This window comes from Macaca mulatta, chromosome 19, assembly GCF_049350105.2.
Source record: "Macaca mulatta isolate MMU2019108-1 chromosome 19, T2T-MMU8v2.0, whole genome shotgun sequence".
NCBI lineage: Eukaryota > Metazoa > Chordata > Mammalia > Primates > Cercopithecidae > Macaca > Macaca mulatta.
The window spans coordinates 62,197,530-62,213,934 of record NC_133424.1 but is presented as its reverse complement, the minus strand read 5'-3'; the positions used below and the strand labels follow the sequence as shown (position 1 = coordinate 62,213,934).

Sequence of the window (16,405 nt, the reverse complement as noted above, 5' to 3'; positions counted from 1 at the left end):
GTCTTGCTCTGTGGCCCAGGCTGGAGTGCCGTGGCCAGATCTCAGCTCACTGCAAGCTCCACCTCCCGGGTTTATGCCATTCTCCTGCCTCAGCCTCCCCAGTAGCTGGGACTACAGGCGCCCGCCATCTCACCCGGCTAGTTTTTTGTATTTTTTTTTTTTTAGTAGAGACAGGGTTTCACCGGATTAGCCAGGATGGTCTCCATCTCCTGACCTCGTGATCCGCCCGTCTCAGCCTCCCAAAGTGCTGGGATTACAAGCTTGAGCTACCGCGCCCGGCCTATTATTTTTTTTTAAGGGATTAAGTTTTACTGTGTTGCTCAGGCTGGTCTTGAACTTCTGGGCTCAAGCAATCCTCCCACCTCATTCTCCCAAATTGTTGGAATTACAGGGGTGAGCTACTGCACCTGGCCTATAGTTGCTCTTTAAAAAAGAGACTTTTCTGAACTATTCCTGTAATATCTGTGTTCTTTGTCATGTTTGGCCACTGAAGTGTCTGTTCTCTGATTTTAGTGGTTAGCTAATGACTGGAGAGAGATTTCCTTAAACTGGAACAACAACAAAATCTTCTAGTCTTTGCCAAATGGCTCTGTGTACCTGATGAGGCACAACTTTAACACTCAGATAGACAATTTACAACTCTACCTTAGCCTTCCCTTCCTGCTGGTGCAGCGTTTCAAGGTTTCAAGGTCAGCCAGAGGTGAAAAGCTTGGGGCCTTCTCAAAACTTTCCCAAGCATGTACACAACCCTACATAGGCCAGTGGCTTTCTACCTTCCCAGGAACTTGTTGGAATATTTCAAAGCTTCAAAAGATATCTCCATCAGATTTTCCTTTTAAGATTTTTTGTTTTTTATTGCTTCCCCCAACTGTTATCCATTGCCTTTGGCAGTAGCAACATTAAAACAAGCGTACATTTTTTTTTTCTTTACAAATGTTCCCTCTCCCACTCTGTGTTAGTCCATTCTTGCATTGCTATAAAGGAATACTCGAGGCTGGGTATAAATAAAAGAGGTTTAATTGGCTTATGGTTCATAGGCTGATGAGCATGGTGCCCACATCTGCTCAGCTTTTGGTGAGGGCCTCATAGCAGAAGGTGATGGAGCCAGCATATCACCTGGCAAGAGCGGGAGCAAGGAGGTGCCACACAGGTGGTTTTGTTTTTTTGTTTTTTTTTTTTTGAGATGGAGTCTCACTCTGCCACCCAGGCTGGAGTGCAGTGGCGTGATCTCGGCTCACTGCAACCTCCACCTCCTGAGTTCAAGTGATTCTCCTGCCTTAGCCTCCCGAGTAGCTGGGACTACAGGCATGCACCACTGTGCCCAGCTAATTTTTGTATCAGCAGAGACAGGGTTTCGCCATGTTGGCCAGGCTGGTCTTGAATTCCTGACCTCAAGTGATGTGCCCACTTTGGCCTCCAAGAGTGCTGGGATTGCAGGCATGAACCACTGCACTCAGCCTGGGTGTTGCATTTCTTTGTTGTTGTTTTTGAGACAGAATCTCAGCGTCATCCAGACTAGAGTGCAGTGGCACATTCCCAGCTCAGTGCAACCTCCACCTCCCAGGTTCAAGTGATTCTTCAACCTCAGCCTGCTGAGGAGCTGGGACTACAGGTGCACACCACCACACCCAGCTAATTTTTGTGGGTTTTTTTTTTTTTTGTAGACATGGGGTCTCACCATGTTGTCCAGGCTGGTCTCAAATTCCTTAGCTCAAGCAATCCTTCTGCCTCAGCCTCCCAAAGTGCTGGGATTACAGGTGTGAGCCACTGTGCCTGGCAAGGGATTACATTTTAACATGAGATTTGGAGAGGAAAAACATCCAAATCTTTCCTTCAACCATCAGAGATATTTTCAGGGATTTGCCAGTTCTGAAAAGGAAAGACAACTATTCTGTGTGGGGTCTTCCCAGGCATCACTTAACAATCATAGAATGGGCTGGGCACGGTGGCTCACGCCTGTAATCCCAGCACTTTGGGAGGCCGAGGCGGGTGGATCACGAGGTCAGGAGATCGAGACCATCCTGGCTAATATGGTGAAACCCCGTCTCTACTAAAAATACAAAAAATTAGCCGGGCATGATGGCGGGTCCCTGTACAGTCCCAGCTACTTCAGAGGCTGAGGCAGGAGAAGGGCGTGATCCCGGGAGGCGGAGCTTGCAGTGAGCCGAGATCGCGCCACTGCATGACAGAGCGAGACTCCATCTCAAAAAAAAAAAAATCATACAATGACTCTTCTTTGGGTAATAAGGCTTTGAATGAGTTCTAGCTTCATTCTGCTTCCTCCCTGTGGGAAATGTGGGCTGTTACTTTCCAGGGTTCCTGCTGAGCTAGGGAGTGGAAGATAGGACTAGGATAAGTTAAAATTCCTCAAGTCTTGATGTTTTTATAGAGAGTCACTTTTCTTGAATAAATGCTCCTTGAGTTTCTGCAAGCCTTTGGTTAATTTCCAGAATTGTGAAAAAACTGATTTTTTTTTTTCAAAGCCCATGTTTTGTTAGTTTTTCATTGTTTTTTTTTTTTTTTTTTTTGAGACGGAGTCTCGCTCTGTCGCCCAGCCCAGGCTGGAGTGCAGTGGCGCGATCTCGGCTCACTGCAAGCTCCGCCTCCCGGGTTCACGCCATTCTCCTGCCTCAGCCTCCCGAGTAGCTGGGACTACAGGCGCCCACAACCGCGCCCGGCTAATTTTTTTGTAATTTTTAGTAGAGACGGGGTTTCACCGTGGTCTCGATCTCCTGACCTTGTGATCCGCCCGCCTCGGCCTCCCAAAGTGCTGGGATTACAGGCGTGAGCCACCGCGCCCGGCCAGTTTTTCATTGTTTTTATGGAGGGGTGGAATTTTTGAATTCTTTTTTTTTTTTTTTTTTTTTTTTTTTGAGACGGAGTCTTGCTCTGTCGCCCAGGCTAGAGTGCAGTGCCGCATCTCTGCTCACTGCAAGCTCCGCCTCCCGGGTTCACGCCATTCTCCTGCCTCAGCCTCCTAAATAGCTGAGACTACAGGTGCCTGTCATCATACCTGGCGAATTTTTTTTTTTTTTTTTTCCAGTAGAGACGGGGTTTCACTGTGTTAGCCAGGATAGTCTCCATCTCCTGACCTGGTGATCCGCCCGCCTCGGCCTCCCAAAGTGCTGGGATTACAGGCGTGAGCCACCGCACCCGGCCTTTTTTTTTTTTTTTTTTGTGAGATGGAGTCTCACTCTGTCGCCCAGGCTGGAGTGCAATGGCGCCATCTAGGCTCTCTGCAACCTCTGCCTCCCGGATTGAAGGGATTCTCCTGTGTCAATCCGTCTCCCAGGTAGCAGGGATTACAAGTGCCAGCCACCACGCCTGGCTAAGTTTTGTATTTTTAGTAGAGATGGGGTTTCACCACGTTGGCCAGGCTGTTCTCAAACTCCTAACCTCAAGTGATCCACCCACCTTGGCCTCCCAAAGTGCTGGGATTACAGGTGTGAGCCACTGTGCCCGGCCTGAATTCTTTAATCCACCATTTTGTTGATGTCAGCTGGATACAATATATTTTTTTTTTTTTTTTTTGAGGCGGAGTCTCTGTCGCCCGGGCCGGAGTGCAGTGGCGCGATCTCGGCTCACTGCAAGCTCCGCCTCCTGGATACAATATTTCTTACCACACTTCTTCCCCAGAGCAATCATGCAAGAAATGTGTTGCTGCCCCCATCTTACAAGGGAGGAAACTTGTTCTCTCTTTCTTTTGTGAATTAGTTCAGCAACCATGAGAGAAATCAAGAGAGCTGTGGTTTTTTTGCACATAAAAGACTTGATAAGCATAGTAGCTCTGCTCTTCAAATGCAGCAGGTTACAGGCATCTATGTTCTGGTTGTTCGGCCATTTCTAGACAGTTGCTCTCACCACTGCCTTCCAGCCATTCAGCAGGAGGAACAGGGGAAGAGATCATGCCTGTCTTTTCCACACATCCACCAGTGCCCACTTCCCTTCCACTGGCTGGAATTGGTCATAACCAGCTGGCAAATGGCTCTCTGCCTCTCTTTCCCTTCAAGTGTGAAATAAGAACGTCAATGATATTGAAGTTATACATTTGACTACTGTAAAAAAACAAACAAACAAAAAAACCCACAAAATAACACAGCTTGAATAACACAGAAGATGTAATGTCTCACCCTGAAAGTCTTCACAGGTGATTGGAATGGAGTATGGTGGCTCCATGTCAAGGATTCAGGCTCCTTCTGTCTCGTTGTGTCCTCTATCTGCTGGTCCAAGACAGCCCTCATTTGTGCATTCCAGTGAAATGAGAGAAAAAGGAAAAGTTCTTATTCCTTCCTTTAAGGGATGACTCAGAAATTGACTATAATTCTGCACAGTCCAAGTAATGATGTAGGCAAAAAAAAGAGAGAGAGAGAGAGAGAGAGAAAGGAGGCTGGGTGCAGTGGCTCAATCCTGTAAGACCAACAGTTTTGGAGGCTGACACAAAAGGATCACTTGAGCCCAGGAGTTTGAGGCCAACTTGGGTAACATAGTGAGAACCCATCTATACCAAACATTTTAAAATTTTGCTGGGCATGGTAGCAAGCACCTGTAGTCTTAGCTACTTGGGAGGCTGACGCAGGAGGATCATTTGAGCCCAGCAGTTGGTGAGCTATGATAGTATCACTCCACACCAGCCAGGTTAATAATGAGAGACCCCCCGACCTCTCCCCAAAATAAATTGACTATATTATTTCCACTCACATTCCATTGGACAGACCTTAGTCACATGGCCACATCTAGCTGCAAGGGAACCTGGGAAATGTAGTCTCTGATTGGACAGTCCTATGCCAGGCTAAGGCTTCTGTAACTGTCCAAGCTGGGAGAATGGATCCTACCACATGCATCCCTCCTGAACCACAGATTGGCAGGAGTCACACAACATTTTATGTGATATAAAGTAATGATGACCAGAGGCCACATGGTGTCATGGTTTAAAACAAGGGTTCTGAATCTAGATTCTGATGAGGTCACCTAATGTGCTGAGTACCTGGGAAGACAAGGGATAGCCCATTTCTGAGACACATTTGTCTCACTTGTAAAATAGGCCAAATAACCTCAAGAGGTGTGGTTGTGAAGAATAAAAGACAAGTGCTTGGTGCATTGCAAGTGCTCAGATCTGAAAAGTGTCTTCCTGGTCAGGCGCGGTGGCTCACGCCTGTAATCCCAGCATTTTGGGAGGCCGAGATGGGCGGATCACAAGGTCAGGAGATCGAGACCATCCTGGCTAACACAGTGAAACCTCATCTCTACTAAAAATACAAAAAATTAGCCAGGCATGGTGGCGGGTGCCTGTAGTCCCAGCTACTCAGGAGGCTGAGGCAGGAGAATGGCATGAACCCGGGAGGCGGGGGTTGCAGTGAGCCGAGATCGTGCCATTGCACTCCAGCCTGGGTGACAGAGCTAGACTCCGTCTCAAAAAACAAAACAAAACAAAACAAACAAAAAAAAACGAAAATAAAATAAAAGTGGCTTCCTTTGTAATTCACCATTTCCTGGAGAGAGAGCCAGGGCATGTGTTTTCAAAGTTCATCTTTTTATGCTGTGGACCCCAAGGACTTTTTTTTTTTTTTTAAGAGACTTGCTCTGTCACCCAGACTGGAGTGTGGTGGTGCAATCTCAGCTCACTGCAGCCCCTGTTTCCCAGGTCGAAGCAATTCTCCAGCCTCAGCCTCCCAAGTAGCTGGGATTAAAGGCATGCACCACCATGCCCGGCTAATTTTTGTATTTTTAGTAGAGTTGGGGTTTCACCATGTTGGCTAAGTTGGTCTTGAACTCCTGACCTCAAGTGATCTACCCACCTCGGTCTCCCAAAGTGCTGGGATGACCAGAGTGAGCCACGGCACCTGGCCCCCAAAGACATTTAGCTCAGTGTTTGGTTGAGTTCATCCTTCTTCCTCCACGTGTCTGCACACCCCACCTCCATCCCCTATTCCCTCCTGGATCCTATTTTTCTCCCAGCCCACCATGAAGAAAGGTCATTTATCCCCTGGGTTTGCTGCACAGGAATGCTAAGAATCAGAGGTATAGCTCTTGGCTCCAAGTCACACAGCCATTCCAGGGCAAAATCAAGGTGTAAACACAGCCTCCCAGTTCTGGAATTTTTCTTGGGCTTGGGGCTTGCACCCACACACCATATAACTCACCTGTCTCCCATTCTTCCCCAGAGTGGGGTCAACAGTGGATTGGTCCGCGCCAAAGACTCCATCACCAGCTTGAAGGAAAAGACCACCCGGGTTAACCAGCACGTGCAGACTCTGCAGGTGTGAGGACACCCTATGTCCAACACCTGCCCTTTCTCCAGGGCTAACTTCCCTGCTTGGAGCCTGCCTCCAGTGGAACACACCCATAGCTCAGTTGGGGAGCTTGAGACTCAGAAGGGAGAGGAACCTTCCCAGGCCCAGATATTCTTTTCCACAGGCTGTCCCCTTGTGTCCTTGGCTAACCTCTCCTCCTTCCATGCTCCAGAGTGAGTGTTCTGTGCTGAGCGAGAATCTGGAGAGAAGGCGGCAAGAGGCAGAAGAGTTGGAGGGGTACTGCATTCAACTCAAGGTGAGCCAGTGGGATGCAGGAGTGGGTGGGGAGAGGGGAATGGGAATAAGAGGGTGGAAGAAAGAGGGGAGGAGGCTGGGTGCAGTGGCTCACATCTGTAATCCCAGCACTTCAGGAGGCCGAGGCGGGCAGATCGCCTGAGGTCAGGAGTTTGAGACCAGCCTGGCCAACATGGTGAAACCCCATCTCTACTAAAAATACAAAAACTAGCCAGGTGTGGTGGCGCACACCTGTAATCCCAGCTACTCGGCTTAGGGAGGAGAATCACTTGAATCCAGGAGGTGGAGGTTGCAGTGAGCCAAGATTGCACCACTGTACTCCAGCCTGGGTGCTGGAGCAATACAGTCTCAAAAGAAAAAAAAAAGAAAGAGGGGAAGAATGGAGTGGGTGGATCAACAAGAGGTGGGAGGAAGTGGAGGGGTACCACTCTGGCACGTCTGGCTAAGGAGGAAGCCATCCCTTTAGCCAAGGAAATGAGCTGGTGAGTGTGTCTTTTTTTTTTTTTTTTGAGACGGAGTCTCTCTCTGTCGCCCAGGCTGGAGTGCAGTGGCCGGATCTCAGCTTACTGCAAGCTCCGCCTCCCGGGTCTAGGCCATTCTCCTGCCTCAGCCTCCAGTGTAGCTGGGACTACAGGCGCCCGCCACCTTGCCCGGCTAGTTTTTTGTATTTTTTAGTAGAGACGGGGTTTCACCATGTTAGCCAGGATGGTCTCGATCTCCTGACCTCGTGATCTGCCCGTCTTGGCCTCCCAAAGTGCTGGGATTACAGGCTTGAGCCACCGCGCCTGGCCGAGTGTGTCTTGTATTGAGGGGCTGGGAGGCCTGGAGCCTGTATGGAAATAGACAGGCTAAGGGTTGGGAGGCAGAACTGAAATGGGAAGGCAGGGCCCTCGCCCTGGTGTCTGACCCAGGAGAACTGCTGGAAGGTGACCCGGTCTGTGGAAGATGCTGAAATCAAAACCAACGTCTTGAAGCAGAATTCTGCCTTGCTGGAGGTAAGGAATGGAGGAGGTCCCAGGATTTGTGGGAGGACGTCAGATGCGCGAGGGACTCAAGATACACTTTTAGGTGGAACTCCCCGCCCCAACACCACCACCACACTGCTCCTGCGTGCACACAGTCATCCTTAGAACCCACTGATAAGAGGGATTCAAATGAGGCTCCAACACCCAGCTGGGGGACTCTTACCCTGCAGTCACATTCAGGTCCCAGAAAGAGACTCGAGCTGGACTTCAAGTGAGAAGGCCTGTCCTGTCCACATGCCCACTCATTTTCCAACAAAATGCTGAGAAAGCTTCAGTTGTTCTTGCCAAGTGGCCGGGACTGGTATTTGACGCCTGGAAGGCTTGGAGGGCCGGGTGGATACCTGGAGGCAGGCTGTGGGAGGTTAGCGGGAATTGGAGTCCAACTGGGCCTCAAATGGTGCCTCCCCTCCCTAATGACAGCCAGTGGGACTTCCAACATCCTGTCCCCACAGGCGTTCTACTTCCAATCTTGGGGAGTACTGGAGCGGATTTGGGGGTAGAGGTGGTTGTGGGAGGAAAGCGGCTGGACGCTGTGACCCCGTCCCGTCCTCCCTTACCGACCAGGAGAAGCTGCGCTACCTCCAGCAGCAGCTGCAGGATGAGACGCCGCGACGGCAGGAGACCGAGCAGCAGGAGCCGGAGCAGCAGCAGAAGCCGGAGGCTGGCCTCTCCCGGAACGGCCTGGGCCCCGCCGCCACGTCCCAGGGCTGCCCCGGCCCGCCAGGGAGTCCTGACAAACCCTCGCGGCCTCGCGGCCTGGTCCCCGCAGGCTGGGGAATGGGGCCTCGGGCAGGTGAGGGCCCCTACGTGAGCGAGCAGGAATTGCAGAAGGTGTTCACCGGCATCGAGGAGCTGAGGTGGGCGGGACCTAGGGGCGGGGCCTCGAAACGAGGTGGGCGGGGACTCAGGGGTGGAGCCTCGAGGAGCTGCGGTGGGCGGGACCCAAGGGACGGGGTTCTCAAGGAAAGGCATGGGTGGGGATCCAGGGAGCCTCGTGGAGCTGAGGTGGGCGGTGATATCCGTGGAGCCTCGAGAACCTGAGGTGGGAGGGGACATGGGAGGAGCCTCGAGGAACGAAGGTGGGCAGAGTCGTGGGCAGAGTCTCCAGGAGCTGCAGTGGGCGGGGACACAGGGTAGGAGCCTCAAAGATTCTAACCGGAGGACGACAAGCCTGGGGTCTCCAAGAGCAGAGGAGGGAGTGCCCCGAAGGCAGTGACCTGAGCAAGGGAGGGACAAAATAATGAATTTTTGAGTTCTGGGCTGCTGGGAGGCAGGTCCAGGCCTGGTGAAACTGAGGTGGGCGGGGCTTGGGAGAGGAGCGGTCCTGGAGGCACCAAGTGGGGCAGAGTAGGGTGGACAGTGCCTTGGGGGGCAGTGTGTGGAAGAGCTGAGGTAGAGGTTGGGGACCTGACCAGGGAAGGGCCAAGACAGCCAGTAAAGTAAGGGGATAAAGGCGGGGCTCTGGAAGACAGGACCAAATTTCACCAAATGGAGGGTGCAAGAAAATTTGGAGACCTGGGTGGGTCTGGAGCCACCGGCATGGTCTCAGTGGGGCGAGATAGGTGAGTCCTGTTCCGCCTATCTTGTGGGGGCAGATGGGGACCTGTCCAAGCCTAGCCCCGACCCATTCCCCCTCTCTGCCCCTCCAGGAGAGAGGTGTCCTCGCTGACCGCCCGGTGGCATCAGGAGGAGGGGGCGGTGCAGGAAGCCCTGCGACTGCTCGGGGGCCTGGGCGGCAGGGTCGACGGCTTCCTGGGCCAGTGGGAGCGGGCACAGCGCGAGCAGGCACAGACGGCGCGGGGCTTGCAGGAGCTGCGAGGTCGGGCGGACGAGCTGTGTACGATGTAAGGACTGGGTGGCCAGTGCTTGGGAAGACCGGAAGGGGCAGGGCGATCCCAACCCAAGGGCGGGGCCTTGAGGGAAATGGGTAGGCCAATCAGCTATGGCCAGGCATTCCGGAACATATAGCGACATGGGGAAACACCAATTAGAGAGCAGGAAGGGTTGCATCAACCCTAATAAGGCCTGAGGGGTGGAATCAATTAGAGAAGGGGTGTGGTCTATACCTTAAAAGGACAAAGGGTGGGGTCAAGAGGGATCCGAGAAAGCCAATTAGAGAACTAGGAGGGGCATTCCAAACAATAATCTACAAAAGGTGGCCCAGTGAGGTGGCTCACGTCTATAATCCCAGCACTTTGGGAGGCCGAGGCGGGCGGATTACTTGAGGCCAGGAGTGCAAGACCAGCCTGGGCAACATAGCGGAGACCCTATCTCTACAAACAATTTAAAAATTAGCTGGGAGTGGTGTGGTGTCGCACCATGGTAGTCCTAGCCACTCGGGAGGCTGAGGCAGGAGTGACCGCTTGAGCCCAGGAGTTCAAGGCTTCGGAGAGCTATGATGGTGATGCTGCACTCCAGCCTGGGCAACAGAGCCAGACCCTGGCTCAAAATAGTCAATAGATAAATAAACTACCATAACATAAAATAAAATACAAAAAGTGAGGCCAGTCAGAGCAGAGAGGGGAGGGCAGGGTGGAGAATTGCAGACCAGATAGAGACATAAGTGGTGGACTAATAATGGGTGGAGTCTTGCCAGGGTTATACCGCTCAAGAGGGAGCTGGCAGCACTGGTTACTCATGCCTCAGGGTGGAGCGGTCAGCAGTGTCTGTGGCTTCACTGAGGAGCGAACTGGAGGGGCTGGGCCCACTGAAACCCATTCTGGAGGAGTTCGGGCGGCAATTTCAGAACTCTCGAAGAGGGCCTGACCTCTCCATGAACCTGGATCGGTCCCAACAAGGCAACTGTGCCCGCTGTGCCAGGTAATGGGGCTAGGCCTGCCTCTGGGAGCCTTGTGGATAGAACATTAAAGGAGATGCGGAAGGAGATGGGACATTAGTGAAGGGTGGGACGCTATTCATTTGGGAGACAAGGCATTCCAGTGCATGGTAGAAACAGCCAGTCCTGCTGCACTAGAAGCCTCATTTGTTCCCACTCTACAAGGTAAAATCAGTGTCTTGTGGAACTCAAGAGAAACTTGGTATAGACCGGGCGCGGTGACTCATGCCTGTAATCCCAGCACTTCGGGAGACCAAGGTGGGTGGATCACTGGGTATCAGGAGTTCGAGACCAGCCTGGCCAATGTGGTGAAACCCCGTATCTACCAAAAATACAAAAATTAGCTGGGCGTGGTGGCGTGTGCCTGTAATCCCAGCTACTGAGGAAGTTGGGGCATGAAAATCACTTGAACCCGGGAGGCGGAGGTTGCAGTGAGCTGAGATCACGACAATGCACTCCACCCTGGTAGGCAGAGTGAAACTGTGTATCACAAAAAAAAAAAAAAGGAAAAAGGCTGGATGCAGTGGCTCACACCTATAATCCCAGCACCTTGGGAGGCCAAGACAGGCAGATCACTGAGGTCAGGAGTTTGAGACCAGCCTGGCCAACATAGTGAAACCTCGTCTCTACTACAAACACAAAAATTAGCTGGGCGTAGTGGTGAACGCTTGTAATCCCAGCCACTCGGGAGGCTGAGGCGGGAGAATCTCTTGAACCTGGGAAGTGGAGGTTGTGGTGAGCCAAGATCGCGCCATTGCACTCCAGCCTGGGCGACAGCAAGACTCCATCTCAAAAAAAAAAGAAAAGAACTTGGTACATTTTGAGCATCGTATTTCCAGTGCATTGAGGGAAGGCTGGGATGTGAACATGAGGGGAGGAAGGATTTCAGTGCACTGTGGGGGAAGTGAGACCTTGGTGTATTGTGGGAGCCAAGGGATGCACCATTTTTGGTCCATTATGGGAAGGTCCATTGTAGGAAAGGGGGACTCACAATACAACATGAAATCGAGTTTCACTAGTGCATTATGGGAAGCGTTAGTTATAACGGCCTTTCTAAACTCAGGGCTGTCTGGTGTCCTTAGGAATGGTGATTCCGGCCGGGCGTGGTGGCTTACGCCTGTAATCCCAGCACTTTGGGAGGCCAAGTGGGAGGATCACCAGAGGTCAGGAGTTTAAGACCGGACTGGCCAACATGGTGACAACTCATATCCACTAAAAACACAAAAATTAGCTAGGTGTGGTGGCGGGTGCCTGCAATCCCAGCTACTCAGGAGGCTGAGGCAGGAGAATCGCTGAACCCAGGAGGCAGAGGTTGCAGTGAGCCCAGATCATGCCACTGTACTCCAGCCTGGATGACAGAGCAAGACTCCATCTCAAAAAAAAACCAAAAAAGGTCCAGGCCCAGTGGCTCACGCCTGTAATCCCAGCACTTTGGGAGGCTGAGGTGGGGAGATCATGAGGTCAGGAGATCAAGACCATCCTGGCCAACATGGTGAAACCCTGTCTCTACTAAAAATACAAAAATTAGCTGGGTGTGGCGGCACATGCCTGTAGTCCCAGCTACTTGGGAGGCTGAGGCAGAAGAATCGCTTGAACCCGGGAGGCGGAGGTTGCAGTGAGCCAAAATTGCGCCACTGCACTCCAGCCTAGGTGACAGAGCAAGACTTCGTCTTAAAAACAACAAAAAAGAGTGGTGATCCCCAGAGCACCATGGAAACCAAGGGACAGCTGGTGCACAGTCCATGCTGGGAAGGTTGCATAGGGTGCATACTGGAAACAAGGCCAAATGGAGGCTGTGCAGGTGAGCATGGGGCACCCTGGACTTGGTACTGGACCTCTTTATCTGGTGACCACCCCTCCCCCAGCCAGGGGTCGCAGTTGTCCACGGAGTCCCTGCAGCAGCTGCTGGACCGAGCGCTGATCCCGCTAGTGGATGAGGTGAAGCAGAGGGGCCTGACTCCTGCCTGTCCCAGCTGTCAGAGGCTACACAAGAAGATTCTGGTACCAGGGAATATGGGCCACCATGTCCCACTTTACTTTTCTGTTGGGGCAAGGAAAGGGGAGCCCCGGACTCAAGGGTACTGCTGGTGTGTGGCAGGAAAGGAAGGGCAGAGCTGGGAGCAGCAGGCACTGGGGGAGGACTTGGCCCTGATGCATGGGGAGACGGACAAGCAGTTTGGTGGTGAGTGAGTCACAGGCCAATCATTACGAAACCTTGGAAGGTGGACTTGGGCCTAAAGCATGATGGGACATTGGATCTAGTGCACTGTGGGACACGAGACAGATACCAGTCTAAAGCTTCATGGAATATAGGCCTGATTTTCTCTAAATTTTTAGAGAGGCAGTGCATTGCACGAGATCATTGGGGTCAGCTATATTGAGGTAAGATAGGAGACCCAGTGACTGTAGGTCCCAGTTAGCTGGTGCGTTATGGGAAATGGAACCACAGCTCTTCCTGGGGCATTGCACAACACACTCAGCCCAGTAGTTGGTGGAACTTGAGCCCTAGTGCACTGTATTATGGGATGTTGACCTAATGTGCTATGGGGTTATGTTGTAGTGGGTGAGACAGACAAGTGAGGCATTGTGAGACATTGATGTGACAGCTATACGAATAATACATGAGAGGACGTGGGGCTTGGTGCAGTTGGACATAGAGAACTAGGGCACTAAGGACTGTTTTTTGTTTGCTTTTTTTGTTGTTGTTGTTGTTTGTTTTGTTTTTGAGACGGCATCTCGCTCTGTCGCCCAGGCTGGAGTGCAGTGGTGCAATCTCAGCTCACTGCAAGCCCCGCCTCCTGGGTTCACGCCATTCTCCTGCCTCATCCTCCTGAGTAGCTGGGACTACAGGCGCCTGCCACTACGCCTGGCTAGTTTTTTGTATTTTTAGTGGAGACGGGGTTTCCCTGTGTTAGCCAGGATGGTCTCGATCATCTGACCTCATGATCCGCCCGCCTCAGCCTCCCAAAGTGCTGGGATTACAGGCATGAGCCACCGTGCCTGGCCTTTTTTTTTTTTTTTTTTTTTTTTTTGACACAGAGTCTCACTCTGTTGCCCCAGGCTGGAGTGCAGTGGCACCGTCTTGGCTCATTGCAACCTCCACGTCCCAGGTCCAAGAGATTCTTGTGTCTCAGCCTCCTGAGCAGCCAGGATTACAGGCATATGCCACCACACCCGGCTAATATTTGTACTTTTAGTAGAGACGGGGTTTCACCCTGTTGGCTAGGCTGGTCTCAAACTCTTGACCAAAGTGCTGGGATTACAGGTGTGAGCCACTGCACCCAGCCAGGACTTTTGTGTGAGAGGTGCTGGTCTAATGGATAAGGAGATGTGGGGTCTTCTAACTTATGGGATGTAGGAGGCTACCATATGGTAGGATACTGGGGCACATACACATATCAAATGTAGGATAGTTCATGAGCTTAGGAGACAGATGATAGACACTGATTTAGTGTTTGCTGGGACATAGGTCAGTGCATCATGGGACAGACAATAGGACAGACATAGGTTTAGTCCACAACGGAATCTGGAGACCAGTGCATTGTGGGATGCTGGGGTCAGTCTCAAGCTCAAGGCATGATGGGAAACTCTGAGGGAGAAATGTGGGCCCCATGGGACCCTACGCTTTGCCCTCCGCAATCCAGCTCCCCCTCCACCCCCAGCCCAGTCCAGCAAGCCCAGCTACGCCTACGCTCCTCTCCCCAGGAGCTGGAGCGCCAGGCCTTAGCCAAACACGTCAGGGCAGAGGCCCTGAGCTCCACCCTTCGGCTGGCCCAAGACGAGGCCCTGCGGGCCAAGAATCTACTGCTGACAGACAAGATGAAGCCGGAGTGAGGAAGGAGGCTGAGGGCATGGGAGGAGGGTGAGATCTTGGGGAAAGGGCCTGATCTCCCCTTCCACTCGAACACCCCAGCACCTAGCCATGTTGCCATCAACTCCCCACTGCCTCATGACAGGGAGAAGATGGCCACTCTGGACCATCTGCATTTGAAGACGTGCTCCCTCCACGATCATCTCAGCAACCTGCCACTTGAGGGGTCCACAGGAACAATGGGGGGAGGCAGCAGTGCGGGAACCCCCCCAAAACATGGGGGCTTAGCCCCTGAACAATAAATGGCCCCTCATGCTGGCATGAATTCTGTCTGCTTTTTTGGCACCAGAGGGCTAGTGAATTGCCCACACACCATGCACTCCCTCTATGCCCAATGTGATTTATTTATTTTAATTAATTTGATTATTCTGTTTGAGACAGATTCTCACTCTGTCGCCCAGGCTGGAGTGCAGTGTCGTGATCTCGGCTCACTGCAACGTCTGCATCCTGAGTTCAAGCAATTCTCCTGTCTCAGCGTCCCGAGTAGCTGGGACTACATTCGCACACCATCACACCCAGCTAAGTTTTTGTATTTTCAGTAGAAACAAGGTTTCCCCGTGTTGCCCAGGCTGGTCTCAAACTCCTGAGCTCAGGCAATCTGCCTTGCCTTGCCTTGTAAAGTGCTAGGATTACAGGTGTGAATCACCACACCCGGCCCACTGTGATTTATTTAATTTTCAGCAAACAGGATGTCGTGGTCCCCAGAGAGGTGCTAATGGTGGTACAGTTCTTTGAGATGGCAATGGTGGTAGAAACAAGGTTCTGTGGTGTAGTTTGGGTCTGTCAAGTCAACATTTTGTAGGCTGATTATTACTAGATAACTATATTAGTTGTCTATTTTGTTTTGTTTTGTTTTGTTTTTGTTTTTGAGACAGAGTCTCTCTCTGTTGCCCAGGCTGGAGTGCAGTGGCGCCATCTCGGCTCACTGCAGGCTCCACCTCCCAGGTTCACGCCATTCTCCTGCCTCAGCCTCCCGAGTAGCTGGGACTACAGGCAACCGCCACCACGCCTGGCTAATTTTTTTGTATTTTTTTAGTAGAGATGCCGTTTCACCATGTTAGCCAGAATGGTCTCAATCTCCTGACCTCATGATCTGCCCAGCTCAGCCTCCCAAAGTGCTGGGATTACAGGCGTGAGCCACTGCACCCGGCTAGTTGTCTATTGTTGTGTAGAAATACCCCATAAGTATTTTTGTTATATGCTTAGTTGCTTAAGGTAACAAGCGTATCTCAACTTCTGAAGGTCAAAAATACAATCAGTTAACCTGACTCCTAGGGTTAGCTCATTGGTCCTGGCTCAGACCCCCCATGAAGTTAGAGTCAAGATGTCAGCCAGGACCAGGTGCGGTGGCTCACACCTGTAATCCCAGCACTTTGGGAGGCTGAGGCGAGGGGATCACCTGAGACCAGGAGTTTGAGACCAGCTTGGCCAACATGGTGAAACCCTGTCTCTACTAAAAATACAAAAATTAGCTGGGCACACACCTGTAGTCCCAGCTACTTGGGAGACTAAGGCACAAGAATCACTTGAACCCGGGAGGCAGAGGTTGCAGTGAGCTGAGATCATGCCACTGCACTCCAGCCTGGGTGACAGAGCAAGACTCCATCTCAAAAAAAAAAAAAAAAGAAGACAATTAGCTAGGTGTGGTGGCACAAGCCTGTAATCCCAGCTACTCCAGAGGCTGAGGCAGGAGAATTGCTTGAACCCAGGAGTCAGAGGTTGCAGTGAGCCGAGATCCTGCCACTACACTCCAGCCTGGGTGACAGAGCAAGACTCCATCTCAAAAAAACAAACAAACAAACAACAACAACAAAAAAAATGAAAAACACTATAACAAAGGCTATGGGAATTATAAGCCAGGAACCGTGGACAAAAACCTATATATGATATATAATAACCACCCATCCATACTGTATGACTCCAACTGTAGGACATTCTGGAAAAGGCAAAACTCTGGAGACGGTAAAAAGATTAGTGTTTGTGGCCAGGTGCTGTGGCTCACACCTGTAATTCCAGCACTATAGGAGGCCGAGGTAAGTGGACCACTTGAGGCTAGGGGTTTGAAACAGTCTGGCCAACATGGTGAAACCCTGTCTCTACTAAAAATACAAAAAGTAGCTAGGTGTAG

General features: G+C 51.5%; 1 protein-coding gene and 1 long non-coding RNA gene across 2 annotated transcripts in view; one reads left to right on the top strand and one right to left on the bottom strand.

Moving 5' to 3' along the window:
* Positions 1-14,542, top strand: part of TSKS (testis specific serine kinase substrate) — a 29,505-nt gene extending 14,963 nt beyond the window's left edge. The window contains exons 3-11 of the mRNA XM_001115406.5: positions 6,162-6,257; positions 6,463-6,546; positions 7,457-7,540; positions 8,135-8,427; positions 9,220-9,414; positions 10,217-10,390; positions 12,272-12,407; positions 14,112-14,236; positions 14,363-14,542. Coding sequence (XP_001115406.3) covers positions 6,162-6,257; positions 6,463-6,546; positions 7,457-7,540; positions 8,135-8,427; positions 9,220-9,414; positions 10,217-10,390; positions 12,272-12,407; positions 14,112-14,236; positions 14,363-14,519 — 1,344 coding nt within the window. The 3' untranslated portion in view covers positions 14,520-14,542. The remainder of the gene's footprint in view (positions 1-6,161; positions 6,258-6,462; positions 6,547-7,456; positions 7,541-8,134; positions 8,428-9,219; positions 9,415-10,216; positions 10,391-12,271; positions 12,408-14,111; positions 14,237-14,362) is intronic.
* The window catches only part of LOC106994823 (uncharacterized), a 30,090-nt gene continuing 16,183 nt past the window's right edge, over positions 2,499-16,405 (bottom strand). Inside the window, exons 2-6 of the long non-coding RNA XR_013410097.1 lie at positions 7,734-7,922; positions 6,141-6,489; positions 4,131-4,217; positions 3,586-4,003; positions 2,499-2,590 (exon numbers count right to left, since the gene is read on the bottom strand). This is a non-coding gene — a long non-coding RNA (uncharacterized LOC106994823). The remainder of the gene's footprint in view (positions 2,591-3,585; positions 4,004-4,130; positions 4,218-6,140; positions 6,490-7,733; positions 7,923-16,405) is intronic.